The 17,989-nt window shown below is 52.4% G+C and overlaps 1 protein-coding gene across 4 annotated transcripts in view; it reads right to left on the reverse strand.

The window, feature by feature from the left end:
* The window catches only part of NKAIN1 (sodium/potassium transporting ATPase interacting 1), a 46,378-nt gene extending 29,962 nt beyond the window's left edge, over positions 1–16,416 (reverse strand). For 3 of the 4 annotated variants that reach the window (XR_015139350.1, XM_086333321.1, XM_086333300.1), the window contains exon 1: positions 15,941–16,138. Coding sequence is in view for 3 of the 4 variants with exons in the window: in XM_086333321.1 (XP_086189447.1) it covers positions 15,941–15,994 (54 nt within the window). In the remaining variant the exon portion in view is untranslated. Of the gene's footprint in view, positions 1–15,940 lie in introns of all 4 variants that reach the window. The other variant, XM_086333315.1, reaches the window with a different exon arrangement.
* Between the last annotated feature and the right edge of the window lie 1,573 nt (positions 16,417–17,989).

The raw sequence follows: 17,989 nt of genomic DNA on the forward strand, positions 1-17,989 counted from the left end.
CAACTGAGCGACTGAACTGAACTGAAGTGAACCACATTGTAAGCATTAAGGGCCAGGTGCTGCGCTGAGCGCCTTTCACGGATTCTCTTGCTGAATTTGCTGGGCAGCCCTAAGAGGCAGGATCCGATGATCTCCACTTTACAGATGAAGAAACTTGGCCCCGGAGAGGCTGAGCACCTTGCCTCCGCTCAAGTTCCCCAGGAGAGGCAGAAGCCGGTTGTCTCACTGTTTCCTCCAGAAGCTGGGAGGGCAAGAGTCCATTAGCATATGTCAAGGATTTGGCCACAGGCCTTTGGCCGCATCCCCACACCCTCCATCCCGCCCCCATCAGGCCCAGGAGCCAACCAGCCCCACCTGTCAACAGCTGACAAGCACGGTGTGATTCCCAGGTTGGACCCCAGCCAGCCTCTCCCTTCACGGGAGGATCCCTGTGTCCCTGGTGGCCTATCTCAGGGATGACAGCGAGTGGCAGCTTAGGGACAGCAGCCCACTCAGGTGGCTTCCGGGGCTGCTGACCAGCAGACAGGCAGTGACAGGCTGGAGCAGCTGGCATCGCCGGAGGCAGACAAGGCACCCGGGAGCATCTGCCTGCACCCACCCCGAGTCCAGAAGCTTTGCTAACATCTGGGGGCCTCCGGACACTGAGGCGAAAGTACCAACAGAGCACCGCGCGTCCAAATATTTAAGTTCCGAATCAAGCTGACAAACTTTTGAATAAAATATAGTCTGTCTTCCCCTCCAGACCCAGCAGTCTGGAAGGCCAGGCTGTGTGCTGAGATTTCTCAGATTCCTCAGGGCTCTGCGCTGTTAGACAGTAGGGTCTTCCTGGTCCCTTCTGTGCAGGAGCTTTATACACAGGTCTGGGGGCCTGGGACACACGTGCAGGCCAACACCCACACCTTCCCCGCCCCCCAACAGCGGTCCTTTGTCCCAGGGGTTCTGGAGCGCACACACCAGCTGTACAGGCTCCCTCTGGACGTGCCTTGGCAGGTCCTGAAAGTGGCCTTGGGGCTGACCTAACAGGGGACCCTGGGGTCTGCTGCGAGCAAGCCGGTAAGCCCTCACTGGAGCCACATTCCCGACAAAGTCTCAGGCCACATAGGTGCCTGGACTCTGGGTAGCCCCAGGAGATGGAGAGCTTAGGATTTAGCATCACGAAATCCAGGCAGACCTCAGCTCTGCTGCTTGCGTGCTGTGATTTGTGGCTGGTGAATTCCCCTTCTGGGTCCCCCTTTGCTCATCTGTAAAACAAGGACGACGACAGTTCCTGCCTGGTGGGGCTGTAGTCAGGAGTAAATGCAGTAAGTCTGTGAAAAGCTTTGTGCCTTGCTTGCAGACTGTTCAACTCCCCTGAAGGCTATCTCTGAGAAGCCCTCCCCTTAACACCTGGCTCCGTCACTGTCTTCTTTTTTGCAAAGCTCTGCCCACACGGCAATATGATCACTGACAGCACCTGAACCCACATGGGCCAAGACTTTGCCTCCCACACCACTGAATTCCCAGGATCTCGCACAGGGCCAGAACTAGAGTAGGCAAAGTAAGCTTTGTGATTATTCACCCGGGTTTTCCATCTGCTTACAGGGCTCACTCAAGCATCGCCACCACTGAGGGCCTTCTGAGGGCCAGACTCAGCGCCAGGCTCCGAGGACCAGATGGCTCAGGCTCCTCTCCAGACTCCACGGAGCTCAGAGTCTACAGAGAACGATTTCATGTGGAAATAGGAACAGATGACAACAGACTGATACCTGCCGTAATAGGGGCAAGGTGTTGCCAGAGTCCATAGGAAGACAGGTGCAGGAAGACAGGCTCCAAAGAGGAGATGATGAGTGAGCGGGCCTTAGGAGATGAAGAGGGGATGGGCCCTCCAGAGACAGAAACAGCAAATGCAAGGCACAGAGGTGTGAGGTGCAGCTGTGAGCTTCCCTCCACGTGGCCTGAGCTCAGGGGCATGGAAGTGGTGTCGTGGGGCGGCCCACTGTCCCACTGGCTAGCCCACTGGTCCTCAATGTGAGATCAGCAGCAACAGAAGCACCTTGGAACTAGTTAGAAACGCAAATTCTCGGTCTCCACCTTGGACCTACTAAGTCAGAAACTTGAGGCAAGGTGCAGAAATCTGTATTTGAACAAGCCCTCTAGATGAGTCTGATGCACGCTAAAGTCTGAGACCCATCAGACGTCCCCCTGTAGGCAACAATGAGCCATGGAGAGGGGAGGAACAGAAGGAGGCAGGATCTGACTGTACTTCATGACGATCACTGCGCTGGTAAAAGGCCCACATCTGAAAGCTGGCCCCACGCTGGAGGAGAAAAAAAAGGAATTTCCTGGCAGTCCAGTGGTTAAGATTCCACACTCCCAAAGCAGGGAGCATGGGTCCACGCCCTGGTTGGGGAACTAAGATCCCACATGCCACACAAGGCTGTCAAAAACAAACAAAAGCTGGTCCAACGTGAACCCTCAGCTCTAGCAGGACAGAGCTGCAGCGTGTAGCAGAACCATCTATCTTCACATGTAAGGGAGGGGCTCCTGGAAAGTCAGAGACCCCTGGGGGACACAGAGCCTGCTGCCAGGGTGACCACCTGTCACTTGGAGAAAGAGGGCAGCACCCTGCAGAGGGTCAATGAAGGGGAATTGGTTATCATGGCAACCTCCCCTCAGGTGGGACAGGACAAAGGAAGAGGAAGTCTGTGGTCCCTAGGTATCCACCCCATCCCCAGGTGGGAGCATCACAGTCCTGGGTTCCTCCTCAGACCGCATGTAGCCCAGCATCTCCTTCTCTGTCCACCTGGGCCCCAAGTGGCAATCTCCTCCCCTCCCCATCATGAGGCCACACTGTCCTGCCACAGTCTAAGGGCTGGGGGGCTGTCTCCTTGGTTACAGCCCAGGCCCTTGTATCCATGGTGACCCTCTCTCAAGAGGCCCCAGATCCTCATCTGCTAGGCCAGCGATGTCCTTTGCCAAGGCTGGTTCTGGGAGCAGTGACCCAGATCAGGAGTAGGGCCCTTCCATTCTTTCTTCAGTTGGCACATGGTGAGAAAAAGAGGTATAAGATGATTCAACACATTACCTTCTGCTAGGAGATGGACACAGAGGGTGCATTAAATAGCTTCCAAGGGCCAACTTGAAGATCAGGAGAAAGCAAACTGCACCCTCAAACCCAGTGAAGTACAAAGCACAGGAGGGTTCTAGAGTCCGAAAGGCCTGGGTTTGAGTCTTGGTGCAGTTATCTTGGGCAGCCTGTGTCACTTTTTGAGCCTCAGTTTCCTCACCTGTACACTGGAGATATTAGTATCTACCCTCTAGAGTCCCTGCAAGATTCAGTAAGAAAATGCGTCTGACTGAGAAGCATAGTGCCTGGCACCCCACTGCGTCTTATCTTCCTGTCCTCAGGTTCAGGAGGAGGAACGCTGGCTCCCTCTTTGCTGGTGGGTCCCCCGCTGGTCAAGAGCCGTGGCTCTGGGCTCAGAAGCACTCCATAAACATCGACTGCTCGTGCTGTTAGTATTACTATTAATCAGCCGTCAATGAATGGTAAATTGCTTCCTCCAGGTAATTTACATTTCCTATTGTCACTGTAATCTTCATTCAATGCAATCTGATACAGGGATGTTTTCTAGAAAGCAGGAGCCATATTGTGCTTCTTAGTTTTCCTGCAGTGCCTGGCTCCGGTCCTGGCAGGGGCACCTAAGCAGCTCAGCATGGAAAGGTCTTGGAAATCACCTACTCTAACTCAGCGTGCAAGGCAGAACGCTCTCTTCCCTGGCTTTATCAAGCGCTTGGACGCCTCCAGGGATGAGGTCCTTATTCCCTGCTGAAGATGGACTAGGGCCTGGGACTCCATGGTGGCTGAGTTCCGTGGGGTGAGCAGGAGCTGAATGGGCAACTGCAGGAGTTGGGGTGATGGGAACTCCCGGGGCCACCCCTACGCCCTAGCAGCCCCCCTTCCTCTCCCACTGAGAGCTGATAATAGGAGTGGTTCTAATTATGCTCTAATTGCTTTCTTCCAGGCAGTTTTCTCTGGAGCCAAAGAGTTCAGAGTTCATGAATAAATGAAGAGGGAGGAAGCAGAAGGGATGTTTATCGATCCACAAATCTCCGTGTGCCAGTGTCTGCCCCACAAACGCTTGGGCATGCAGCTGTGTACAGCTGCATGTATACATGCATACGTGCGTGCTAACTCACTTCGGTTGTGTCCGACTCTTTGCAACCCTATGGACTGTAGCCTGCCAGGTTTCTCTGTCCATGAGATTCTCCAGGCAAGAATACTGGAGTGGGTTGCCATGCCCTCCTCCAAGGGATCTTCCTGACCCAGGGATTGAACCCTATCTCCTTATATCTCCTGCATTGGCAGGTGGGTTCTTTACCCTAGCATCACCTGTGAAGCCCCTGTATACATACATACAAACACAGAAATATACAGACCACAGGCCCCAGATACCTCTCTCCAAAGGACTGGTGGGGGGTGGGGAGTGGTAAAAGGAAGGTAACAAGAAGTGTGCGAAACTGACTTTGGGTTCTAGTCCCAATTCTGCCATTGACTTGCACTGTCCTTGTGTTAAGTCGCTTTAGTCGTGTCTGACTCTGTGCAGCCCTGTGGACTGTAGCCCGCCAAGCTCCTCTCTGTCCATGGGATTCTCCAGGCAAGAATACTGGAGTGAGTTGCCATGCTCTCCTCCAGGGAATCTTCCTGACCCAGGGACTGAACCTGGGTGTCTTACATCTCCTGCATTGGCAGGCGGGTTCTTTACCACTAACTTATGCAAATCCTAGTTTTCCCAGCTGGAGAGTATGGAGGGGAAGTGATGTGTCTTGATACCCTCCTCTCAGAAGACCCAGCCTTTAGGGCTTCAGTGAGTACCATCCAGCTAGACAGAACCGTGGGTGAGGGCACTGTCGCCCTCAGACTGCCCTCTCATCTGGATGCCTCCTTCCCTAAGAAGAACTGGCCAAGCAGCCAGGGCCTCCAGGGAGGTGGCAGGAGGAACTCACGCATGTCCATGCTGGCAGGATGCCTAGTAAAGATAAGTAGGGGCTCTGGACTTGAGCTTTTGGGGCCCTGGGCAAGGCACTTGAACTTCTTGAGTCTCAGTTGCTTTGTCTGCTAAACGGGAATGAGAGATTCTGTGTGATGAAGGTTCACCCAGAACATATAGTGAGTGGTCTTAGCCAAATGCTTAGCATACAGAAAGCATCTGGTAAGTGGCAGTTATTATTGAGAATACTGTCAACACCATACAAGGTACAGATCGATGCCTTCATAACACATGAAGAAACTAAGGCACAGAGAGGTTAAACACCTTGCCCCAGACCACGCATTATATGACAGGATTTGAACCCAAGCCCACCTGACCCTGAAGCTCTGGGGTCCAGTGTCGCTTCTCTGCTGTGTTTGATCATTCTGGGCCCCAACAGTTGGCACATAGTCAGTACCAGCTCTTAGGGACATATGGATATTATGGCATACAGTATCCATAATATGCTGAATGACAGAGAAAGGAGGTAAAAAAAAAAGAGAGAGAGTATAACAATATGCTCTGTTTACAGTGACCAAGGTTGGGGCAGATTATTAAAGAACTAGACCAAGATTTCCTTCAAGGTCAAATAGAAGGGCTGGATCTGAGAGACCCCAGGACTCACCCGTGGCTGGGGCCAGGCCGGGTGGTGATCAAGGGGTTCTCGGTGTGTACTTTTAGAAGGAAATCTTTTCACCCTTTATGACTTCCACTAAGAGGCCAAAGTTAGCCATCCTGACTCTGGCATCAGCCAGACCCGGCTGTGTCACTGCCTTGCCGTGTGACACAGGGCAAGTAACTGCTCCTCTCTGAATCTCAGAGGCCTCCTCTAGGAGGTGAGGAGAAGAGCGGTCCAGCTCTGGGGATGTGGGATGACACAGGTGAGGCCACATGCTAGAGGCCAAGAGCGGGATCTGGAGTCAGCCTGCCAGGTTTGTATCCCGGCCTGACATAACTGCCTGTGGCCCTGGAGTCTGCTCCTGGAAAACGGGGCTCGCAACTGTCTACCACACGGGGTGCAGCAAGTGTGAATAGGCTACTCCAGGTAAAGCAGTCGTGACATTAGGCAGTGCTTTGAAACGCTCCGTAAATCTTCTCTATTGGACATTTTACACATGGCGAAACTGAGCCCTGGAGCGGGGCGAAGACCTCTCTGAAGTCATGGAGCCAGTGCACAGCAAAGCCAGGCCCGTGCGGGAGCCGGCTGTGTGCACAGCTCCTTGTCCAGCCTGTGTCCAGACTGGGGCTCGATAACCTCAGACCTTTCACAGCACCTGGGCCATCCTGCTCCAGCCTCGAGGACTCTGGGGTGGGGGGAGGGGAAGCTGACGCTCCTGCCTCCTGCCCTCCCAGGTGGCTCTGAGGCTAGCTCAAACCAGCGGGGTATGTCAGAGGGCAGGGAGCACCTGGCTGGCCCCTCCACTCCCGGGCTGGCCGCCGAGACCTCGGAAACAATCCAGGGGTCCAGGACCAGAACACCATTTGTCAGCCCTGCATGGTGGTAGCGGGCTTGTCTCCATGGCAACAGTGCAGTGTGAAGGCATCCTGGCAGCACTGGGGAGCTCGCTGAGTAGTATAAACAGAGGCTGCAGTAGATTACACGCCTATTATGAGCAGTCTCGGGCTCTGAGCACTGGTAATTATGCCTAATTGTGCATTTAATTGTGTAATTGAAAACCCACGTCTCTGGTTCAGGCTGGGGCTGCAGAACCTAACACCCCCACCCCCAAAGAAAGAGGCGTAGAAGCCACCCCACCCTAATAATCCCAGGGCTGCCTCTCCATCGAGGGCTACGGGTAGCCGGAGTGAGCATGGAGTAAAGTACCTGCAGACTTCTACTCTTCCCCACTTCAGTGCCAGGAGCTCAGCCAGGCTCTGTGATTTGGGGTGGTGGGGGAGCAGGCTCAAGGTAAAGGGACATGGCGAAAGCACAAAAGTGCTCACAATTTTCATTATTCATAATATATACCATTTTGTACGATAGCCACTGTCCTCTCAGGACCTAGAATCAGCATCTCGTGCCTCCAAAGGACTCAGATCATCATTAGATCGGTACACATCCAAGTCATCCAACCTACATGTTAATCCTTAATCACTATGAGAGACAGGGAACTCACCACTCAATGGTCAGCCCACCAAGGCAGAGCCTCTGTAGTTTGAAAACCACTGATAGAGTTCAACACCCTCTCCTCCATCCCCTGGTTTCATAGACTGGAGAGAAAGAGGCCCAGAGAGGGACAGGGCCAGCTCAAAGTTGCACAGCAAGTGAGTACCAGAATCCTGGGATTCTGACTTGCAGCTGAGGGCATACTTTGTACCCTAAAGTGACCAAGAATCATGGTTCTGGGCAGCAGCAAGAATCATGCCCAGAACTTTGTAGATGCTTCATAAATATTTGCTGAATGCCACTCAGGGTAGGGTTAGTTGAGGCAATGTTTGCCCTCTTACCCGACAGTATTTTATCTTCCTGGGGTGAGGAAGTTCCCCTGAGGTGGGCCAGGAGTTAGTGATGGGTTAGAACCTCCTGCTCTGAGCCTCTGTAGCCTGAGACTTGATTTTACAACCAAATATGCCATGTGGGCATTTGGGAGAGGGAATCTCATTCAAACAGACAGCAGAAGGAAGAGGTTCCCTGAGTCCTGGACAACCCAGGTGTCAAGCTCAGGCAGGTCTTCGGCGGCAGGAGTCCCCTCCTCCGCCCAGAGCCTGATCCTCCCATCAGTCACCACAGCCTGCAGCAAAGTGGGCTGATGTGGCAGCAGCTCTGATCTCCACCCAGGAAAGGACGGAACTCACGGATGAGTCAGAGCTGCAGAGGTCCTTTGAGATGAGGAGTCCAACCTTCTCCCTTTACAGCGGGGGACGCAGAGAGCCACGCTTCCTCTCTGATCTCCTCTGAGTGAGTGCTGGCCTCTGTGCCCAGAGCTCTCTCTGCCTTATCTCAGGTCACCCTCACTGTAGTCCCAAGAGAATGTGCTATTATCATTCCCATTTTAGGCAAGAGAAGATCGAGGGACAGTAAGGCGGAAGGCCACACAGATTTAGCAGAACCTCTGCTTCAACTAGTTTAATAAAAGGACATGTCCATTTCCTATCCCACGATATTCAGGTTCATAGAATCTGCTGTTTCATTTCCAAGGCATTCCAGAGTGAACCCTGGGACTTCCCTGGTAGTCCCGTGGTTAAGAATCCACCTTCCAATTCAGGGGACGCAAGTTCGATCCCTGGTAGGGAAATGAAGATCCCGCATGCCATGGGGCCACTGAGCCCAAATGACTGCAAACTGCAGAGCCCACGCGCTCTGGAACTCGAGTACCACAACTAGAGAGAAGCCCATGCACCACAACGAAGACCTCGCATGCTGCAACCAAGACCTGACACAGCTAAAAACAAATAAATATATAAAAATTTATAAATAAAAAAATAAGAAAATTATAAATAAATTTACTTAAATAAACGTACTTTTAAAAAAGAGTGTGAACACTCTGTGGGCTCCTAGGCAGCCTATTTTATCTCCAGGAAGGACAATTCTTTGAGGCACATTACTAGTACCCTGATTTAGAGAAGTGCAGGTGGAACCTCACAGAGGTTAGGTGTCTTACCCAAGGTCACCCAGCTATAAAGAGACAAGAGATGGAACTCAACCCCCAGTCAGACGACATAGCTCAAGCTCTTCCCAGTTGAACTTCCTGCCTCTGGATGTACTAGCTGCTTTGAAAGGCAGGGGCCAGGAGACCAGGGTAAGCCATCAGAACGCACAGCCTCAGCAACTGCTCTTCCAAAACCCCAGTACTTGGCTGGCACAAGTCCCAGGGAGGCGTGCTTTGCTGCCTGAGGCTCTCCCTCGGTCTCTGAATCACCATCCTTCTCCCTCTCCAGGACCAGCAGGGAGACCAAGAGCATAGGACTGGGGTCCCCCAGACCAAAGCCATCTCCACCCGCTGTGGCCAGGAGCCGGCCTTTAAAAACACACCTCTGCACTTCCCCGGCGGTACAGTGAATAAGAGTCCACCTGCCAATCCGGGGATACGGGTTTGATCCCTGGTCTGGGAAGATTCCACATGTTGTGGAGCAGCTAAGCCCATGCGCCACCACGACCAAGTCCGCGTGCCTACTGCCTGTGTTCCACAAGAGAATCCACCTCAATTAGAAGCCCATGTGCTGCAACAAAGAGCAGCCCCCTGCTCCCCCCAACTAGAGAAAGCCTGTGCAAAGCCACGAAGACCTAGTGCAACCAAAAATAATTTAAAAAACCCCACATCTCTGGTCTCAGCCTGCTTCCCATCACTCACTACTCCCTGAAACTAGAGGAGAAAAGAGACTTCAACCATCAGAGCTGACCATCTCTACTTGGTCCAGATTTTGCAACTATTCTCAGATCCTTTCCCCTTGATCATTTATGTGATGCCGAGACTGTATCTTCTGTTTCCTTGGCAACCAGTCATTTCATTCTTCTGACTTCAGTATGCCCATCAGTAAATGGGTATAAAGACCGTCCCTATCTCATTGAGTTGGTATGAGGGCTGATAAGTCTTCAATACAGGTTAATTTCTTGGGTAATTTGTTCTTAACCTGTGTCACAAATTCTCTTAAACCTAACACAGGCCTTGCAGTGAGTAGAAGTGGGGATGCTGGATGGGGTTGCAGTTGAATAAGCAGCTCAGAAGGTCTGGCATCTAGTCATCTAGTAACAATTCTTTACGGATGAAGGAAGATTTAGATTATTCCATCAGCTTCTACATCCTGCATCTCCCAAATCCTACAGAGGGCACAACAGGGCATGCAAGGTAGAAGGTGTGGAGTTCTAGATCTGATGTGTGAATCCTCTTCTGTCCCCAGTATACAGGTGGCCGTGGATAAGCCAGATAGTAACAAGGGACAAGGTATGTAAAATGCTTAGTGTAGTGCCTGGCTCACAGCACACACCAAATAAAAAGGAAATTGTTCTTATTATTTTTTCTGGCAGAACCACACATTTTCCATATAAAGAAACTAAGACTTGGAAAGTTAATGGGTATGAATCTGATCACTAAAATCTCTAATCCAGGCAGAGATGGGAGCTGAAGTGACTTATCTGAACCTCAAGGCCACAGGGAGCACTTGCCTGGGCCAGTGCTGTCGGATCATCAGCTCAGGGAACACCCTCAAACTGCCATGGGGTACCATGGTTATTCTGATTACTTTATAGCAGAGGCTCAGAGAAGGTAAGAGACTTTCTGGAAGTCACAAAGCAAGGCAGCAATGTCTGCCTGATCCCGGAGGTACTGGTCTTTCACCCCTCTATGCCAGATCTCAGCTGCTGCTGCTGCTGCTGCTAAGTCGCTTCAGTCGTGTCCAACTCTGTGCGACCCCATAGACGGCAGCCCACCAGGCCCTGCCGTCCCTGGGATTCTCCAGGCAAGAACGCTGGAGTGGGTTGCCATTTCCTCCTCCAGTGCATGAAAGTGAAAAGTGAAAGTGAAGTCGCTCAGTCGTGTCTGACTCTTAGTGACCCCATGGACTGCAGCCTACCATGGTCCTCCATCCATGGGATTTTCCAGGCAAGAGTACTGGAGGCCAGATCTCAGAGTGGCTGCCATTTATGGGGTACTTATGTCAAATTCGCCCAGGCACCCACCCCTGCAAAGGAGCAGAACCAGGGTCGTATTTTGCCCCCTGCCCCAATCCAGGGTCTTGAGGGTTGTTTGGCCTTAGTCTGTCCATCTGCAAAAGGGACTTGACTACCTGAGCCCCTATGTTGTCCAAAGGGGTATAGGGAACAAAGAGGGCCAGTGCTCTGACTCTGAAGCCGGCCCCTCCCCAGGAAGCCCTGAGCATGCAGATGCAGCTGCTTCTGAGCACAGGCCCCTGCAGAACCCAGCTCCCTCTGGTCTTCACCATCACTGCTGCTAATAACGACATCAATCAGGTTGACCACGTTTCACACCATTACTCGCAGCTCAGCAGGAAGCAACATATTTCCCCCCCCTCATCCACTACCTTCCAGAAAGCAAAGAGCTTTCCAGAAGGGAAAAGAATAAAATCGGTGGGTTTTTTTTTTTTTTTTTGAGTACCTAGTATGTACACGGCAGCTGCCCAAGCCCTTTTTCCAACTCTGAAGGGTAAGGATAACTCTTTCTCTTGGACAGAGAAAGACACCGCAGCCCAGAGGAACGAATGCATGTGCCCAAGGTCACCCGGAGCAGGGACAAGAACAACCATGGCAATGATGTATTACTGACCACTCACGGCTCACGGAGCCCGGCAGGTGCATGATCCTACTGAAATAGTACCATTTCAGTTTTCAGATAAGGGAACTGAGGCTTGACGCAGTGAAGAGATCCGAGGCCACAGGCTGTTGAAGCATGAGCAGCAGAGTGACACAGGGCAGAGAGGGTGGCTCTCTGCTCAGGCCAAAGAGCGCATGAATCTTGGTTCCGTCACTGACTAGCTTAGACCTCTCTGAGCCTCGGTTTCCTCATCAGAAAAAGGGGCTAATAAAAACCTCTATCACATTTTGTAGGGTAACAATAAGAAGGATAAAAGCTGTAAAATAGCTTACGTTTATCGATCGTTGAACACACACTAGGCACTCTGCCAAGTACGTGACATATGTAAGCTCATTGGGTTAAATGAGGTAATGCATATGAAGTGCTTAGCACAGGAGTCCAGAAAATGACGATGGTGAAGAAATTGATGATGATTCCCTTGTGTAAATCTCCTTGGTTCATCCTCTTACTGGAAGAATAGCATAGCCTGCAAGGTTTCAGGAAGGAGGTGAACCAGGAAAGAAGGGCAGGGGAGGTAAATGGGAAACACACAAAAATTAGGAATAACATTAATAATGTCAAGATGATACACCAGGAAAGGAGAAAGCAAGGGACCCAAGATATTCCACATAGTGGAACCAGACTGAGACACACGGAAACCTCCAGGCCAGTCCAGACATCCTCCCAGTGTGCCAGATGGGCAGAACTAGCAGGACCCTAGAGACACAGACCAGTGGTTCTTCCCATTTTAAGATGAGGAAAAGCCAAGGCTTGCAGTAGGGAAAAGACTTGCCCAGGTTCACCGGATGTCAGTGAGGAAGGCTTGAATCCAGGCCTCCAGACTCTTAGCTTCGTGTCCAATTTCGTGCTGCTTCCCACAAAGGAAGAGTGCAGGATAGCCCTTGGATATGTCTGGGTCACAATTCCGGGGAAGCATCTCAGGATACACATCATTAAGATAATAACAATACAGACTTCCCTGGTGTCCAGTGGTTAAGAATCTGCCTGCTGACGCAGGGGACACGGGTCCGATCCCTGGTCCAGGAAGACCCCACATGCTGTGGAGCAGCTAAGCCTATGGGCCACAACTACTGAAGCCTGCGTGCTTTAGAGCCTGTGCTCTGCAGCAAGAGACGCCGCTGCAGTAAGAAACCCATGCACCGCAACTAGAGAGCACGCCCCGTTCTCCGCAACTAGAGAAAGTCCGAGTGCAGCAACAGGCCCAGTGCAGTGAAAAAAATAAATTAAAAAAATTTTTCTAAAAAGATAACAACAACAAAAAGTTACAGTTTAAAAAAAAAAAAGTTACAGTTTACTGAATGCTTACTCTGTGCCTGGCACAGTGCAAGCTATATGCATTTAACCCTCACAACACCTCTAAGGATTGGGCACTCTTTTCTTTTTTAAAAAATATTTTTTTATTTTGGGCTGCACAGGGTCTTTGTTGCTGCTCAAGCTTTCTCTAGTTGCAGAGGGTGGCGGCTACTCTCTAGTTGAGGTGCACAGGCTTCTCATTGCGGTGGCTTCTCAGTTTCCGCAGGTCCCAGGGTGCAGGAGCCTCAGGAGTTGCAGCACGTAGGCTCAGTAGGCACAGGCTCCAGAGCACAGGCTTACTTGCCTTGCAGCACGGGGGACCTTCCCGGACCAAGGATCAAACAGGTGTTCTGCACTGCAAGGCAGATTTTTAATCACTGGACACCCAGGGAAGTCCCCCGGGAACTGTTTCTATCATCTCCATTTAACAGATGACAAAACGTGACTCAGAGAGGCCAAACAACTTGCTTATGATCACACAGCTAGGAAGTGACAGAGCCAGGACTCAATCCCATGTCTGTCCTGTCAAACTCCAGAGGCTTGTCCCCTGTACTTGTCTACCTGAACAGTTCAGCCCTCACCCGCTTCTTCCACCTCTAGTGCACCCTCACATCCTACTCCCTCACCCAAAGCAAGTCTAACCCAACTCCAGAAGTGTTTAGAACTGGGCTGTTTTATTGTAATCATCAAACCCCACATGAGAAAGAAAAATGATACAGTTCTTCTGCAAAAGTTTTTAGCTGAGAAACATTTAGCGGCCTCTTCCTTCTCTGCCCCTTTCCACTGGATGAGAAAACAGGCTCCCTTCTCCCTGGGATGGTCAGGTTGGTGAATTCTACCATCCAGGAGCACATTAACGAGACTGCGAGGCAGCAGAGGCTCCTGGGGATTAGCGACAGCTGAAGGGACCCACTCTGCAATCGGCCCAGACAAAGCAACAGACCCAAGAGACCAATTTCCAAGTCCCTCCTTGGAGCACCTCCCCAGATTATCTCATGGAATGCTCACAAGCTACCCAAAGGCATCCAGCCAAGACTCAGAAGAATCAGAATCCCACCCAGGTCTTGTCGGATTCCAGAGCCGCTTATGCTGGGGAGCCCTCCAAGTGGAAAGGTGGGTTTAGCTGAGCTAGGGAGAGCTACGGAGGCAGGTAAGAGAGAAGCAGGGAGACTGCCTCGCCACCTTCATTTATCTACAGAGAAGTAAGCACCCCTCATCACAGCCAGAACTACTTATTTTCCAGTAAAGAAGGCAAGGGAGGATGCTGGTCAGCTGCCTGGTTTCATAGCCCCTAACTAGAGAACTCAGGACCAGTAAATTCATAGGATCGTTATGATAATTAAATGAGTTAATACATGGAAGAGTGCTTACAAGGGCACCTAGCACCTAGTAACTGTTCCCTAAAGCTAAGGACTGTTATTATCATCAACAGAGAATACGGTCGGTCAAACTGTTAATACTGCTTATCTCTGGAGTATGGGACTGGGCATAGAAGGAAACGTCTTTATCTTCTGCTCTATTTGGTTATTTATTGATTTAATCATTTTATAAAATGTGTATGTTACTTTTCTTTCTTTTTCTTTTTTATTTGCAGCAAGTGGATCTTAAGTTGCAGTAAGCAGACTCTTAGATGCTGCATGTGGGATCTAGATCCCTAATCGGGGCTTGAACCTGGGCCCCCGACATTGGGAGCGAGAAGTCTTAGCCAGCGGACCACCAAGATGTCCCTGTATATTACTTCTCTAATAAGAAAAAGTCCTAGTTTAAAATTTTAAAATAAACTCAGAAAGAAAATTCCTTGGAAAGTTTCAGCACTTTTTGGAATTTTATGTTCTTGAAAGGAGATAAAGAAGGGTGTTTCTACCGGGAGCCAGGAGTTGCCAAGTAACTGATTCACTCATTTACTTTACAAATATTAATGGAGTGCCAGGCACTGTTCCAGCTGCTGGGGATTTAGCACGAACAAAACAGATAATCTCTGCTCTTCTGGAGTTTCCATTCTACCTGATCTTAATTAATCCCCCCTGCCAACCTCAAGGATGAGCAATTCACAGAGAGGCTGACCAAGATGTCACTTGCCCTGCAGCCCACAGCTGGGAGCAGGGCTCCAATCTTCAGGGCCCAGCTGTTTGGGCCACTGTCCAAGAGGGCAGGTCTGTGGATGGAGTGTTCGGGGCTGGGGTCCCCAAGAGGAAAGAAGAAAGATGAATGGGGTGTGTGTATCCACACTCAAAGCTTCCTTCTGCTTTACTGTATGTACACACCAGTGGTGGAGGAAGGGCAATGGATGCAGGCAAAAGTGGAACCCAGACCAGACCTCTTTACTGGTTAGATCTCAGCTCTAGCATAGGCAGGAGATCCTGGCCTCTCCTTAATCACTTTCCCAAACTCACTTGCCAGAGTCTGTATTGAGGGGCAGAGCTGGTCCCCTTCAGCCCCCAAATTCACTCCCCTCGCTTCCCTGAGACAAGAACCTGATTTCCCTGAGCTGAGATTATGTACAGTGTCCCCAGGTACTCCCACCCTCCCTGGGCACCCAAGTATCTCCACTCCCATCCTTGCCAGCCCTATCTCACCCACTCCACCCCCCCACACCCCGCCCCTCTGGTGGAAAGACTGACAATGCCTATCGCTAGGGTGGTCACAGCCAAAGCAGGGAGGGCAGTCCCGCAGCTGGTTGATCAGCTGGCCCAGGACCTAGTAGCTCCTTGTGACCCTCTCCAGGGAGGGGCTCTTAGGCCTGTCCAGTCAGGAGGGTGGAGGCAGGCAGGAAGAGCACAAAAGAGTGAACGGTTCTTGGAGTCTAAGAGCCCCCCACACACAGATGAACATGGACCAGAAATGGTCAGAGATCTAGACACATACCAAGGAGAAACGCGGAGAGAGACACACACAGGAGCAGAGAGTTTGTGAGAAACGCTCAGTGGGGCGGAGACCAGAGGCAGAGACCCACGCAAACGAGTGATCTAGAGGAAAACACACGGCAGGAACCTCAAGGGATCCACACACCCGCCTCGGACACACCCCCAAGCCCCGGAGAACCACACTCCCACAGCGCATCTCCCCAACAGGAGGCCACTCGTCCAGTGCGGGCCAGTCGCGTGGAGCCCCAGGCGCCGGGCGGGCCGGGGACTCGCGCACAGGACGCACTCGGGGACCGGGGAGCGCCGGGCGAGAGGCGCACACAAAGAGACAGCCGGGCCAGCAGGAGCAGGCTCCGCCCGTCCTCTCCGTGACTCCAGACCACCCCCAACCCCGGCGCTCGCCCCAGACCCACACCCAGACCCACACCCCACCCGCTCGCCCCGGGACCCCGCCCCGCCGCGCCCTACCCTACCCGGCCCGGCCGCCCGGGCGCGCGGCGCTCACCAGCTGCAGGCAGCAGAAGGCGACCAGCGTGCAGCGCCCGCTGCACTTGCCCATGGCTCCGGGGGTCGCGCGCGCCGACCGCCGCGGCGCCCCTCTAGTTCGGCGGCCGCCGCCTCCTCCGTGCGGCGCGGGCTCCGCGTCCTCCGCGCTGGGCGCCCCGGGCGGCGGGGCCGGGCGCCTTAGGGCCGGGCCCGGGAGCGCCGGGTCCTCAGGGCTGGGGCCGGCCGCTCGCGCTCGGAGTCCATGGTCCGTCCGCCCGCGCGCCGGCTCTGCCGCGCCTCCTTTGTCTGGACGCCCCGCTGCCGGGCGCGCCTCCCGCCCCGGGGCGGTTGGCGGGGAGTGCGGAGAGGGGAGCGCAGGCACCGAGCGCGGCGCAGCGCAGAGCAGCACTGCCCAGCTGGGGCAGCCGCCCGGGTGCTCGGCGGCCGCGGTTTCCCGGCCCCACCACGTGGCTCGGCTGCCGCGGCTGCCGAGAGGGAGGGCAGGACAGAGAGAGAGAAGGGAGAGAAGAGGAGGGGAGGGGAGAGGAGGGGAGGAGAGAGGTGGGGCGGGGCGGCCAAGGAAGCGGAGGGGTGGGAGAAGGGGTAGGGAAACCGAGAGCAGAGCCGAAGAGGCAGGGAATGAAGTGAGCAGAGGGCAAGCTTGGGTCAAACCCAGACTTCGCAGCTCGCTCGCTGTGTGACCTTGGGCAAATCACGTCACCTCTCTGGGCCTCCGTTTTCTTAACAAAATAGGAGCAATAATGATTGCTGTCGTGTTGCCACAAAGATGAAATGCAGTTATGTGAATCAAGAGCTTAGTTCTGTGCCTGGTCTCCCGAGAGTGTGGAGCATGCCTCTGTCCACCTTGTCTCCAGGGCCTGGGGGCTCCAATCTCGGCCTCTATTTCCTTCTACTCCACTTCCCATATCTGCTACCCATCCCAGCCTTCCTCCAGAGTTCTTCCTTCTCTCATTTCCTCTACTGACATTTACTGAGCCCGACCTGACTGCATACACACCCCTGGGGCCCCTATGATCCAGAAATGAGCCCTGCAGCGCTGTTTCGGGACCCACTGAGCTTCCCAGGCTAGGGAACAGGCAGGCTCCCAGGGGCATGAGCACAGAGTTGCCTGATGGCAGAGGTCTGCCCAGGGGGCTGTAGTCCACGTATCCCAGGCAGCAGTGGGGAGGGAGTGAAGGACTTGTCAGTGGAAACTGCCTTCTCCAAGACAGCCCCCCTTGAAAAGCACTCAAACTCTCAAACATATCCCCAATCCATTTACTCATTCCAGCACCACTCCTAACTTCTTACAGTCGTCTTGAGGACTAGCATCACTCAAGTGGGTATCTCTGCATTATCCTCGGGGGCTTCTCTATCCCATCTGACCTGTCATTATATTCTATGAACTTACCTTCCAGCTCATATCTATGGAATACCTACTAGGTACCAGGATCTCCACTGGGGGATAAGGGGATGAACCGACCTCTGCATTCACTGAGAGAATAGTCTAGAGACAGATTGTCATCAAAACCAGAAAACATACAAATACATAATGAAAAATTCTGGTAAGTGCCTTAAAAGATAAGGAAGAGTAAAAGAATAAGGAGGCTGTAATTCACGTTTGGAGACCAGGAAAGCCTCCTTTAGGACATGGCATTGATACCCAGATTTAGAAGGAAAGGCCAAGGTGAAGAATAGTGTTCTGGAAAAAGAAACAATGTTTTTTTTTTTTTTTTAATTTATGTATTTTTGGCTGCATCAGGTATTAGTTGGGGCACTGCAGGCTTAGTTGCCTGAGTGGCATGTGGGAGCAATCCCCTTCCTTGCAAGGCAGATTCTTAACTATGAGACCACCAGGAAAGTCCCCAAGAATGAATGTTTCTTATTCTTTCACCCTTTCTCCAGTCTCACTAGCACTCTGGACACAGAAGACACAATGACATAGACCTTAGAAGACCTATGCTTCTGGACCCAAGCAGCCTGGGTTCCAGTTGCAGCTCTGCCACTTTTGTGCAGCTTACAGAGTGAAGGACAGGGAAGCCTGGCATGCTGCAGTCCACGGGGCTGC

This window comes from Bos grunniens, chromosome 2 (genome assembly GCF_055505025.1).
Source record: "Bos grunniens cultivar Pamir isolate PY7600 chromosome 2, Bosgru_T2T1.0, whole genome shotgun sequence".
NCBI lineage: Eukaryota > Metazoa > Chordata > Mammalia > Artiodactyla > Bovidae > Bos > Bos grunniens.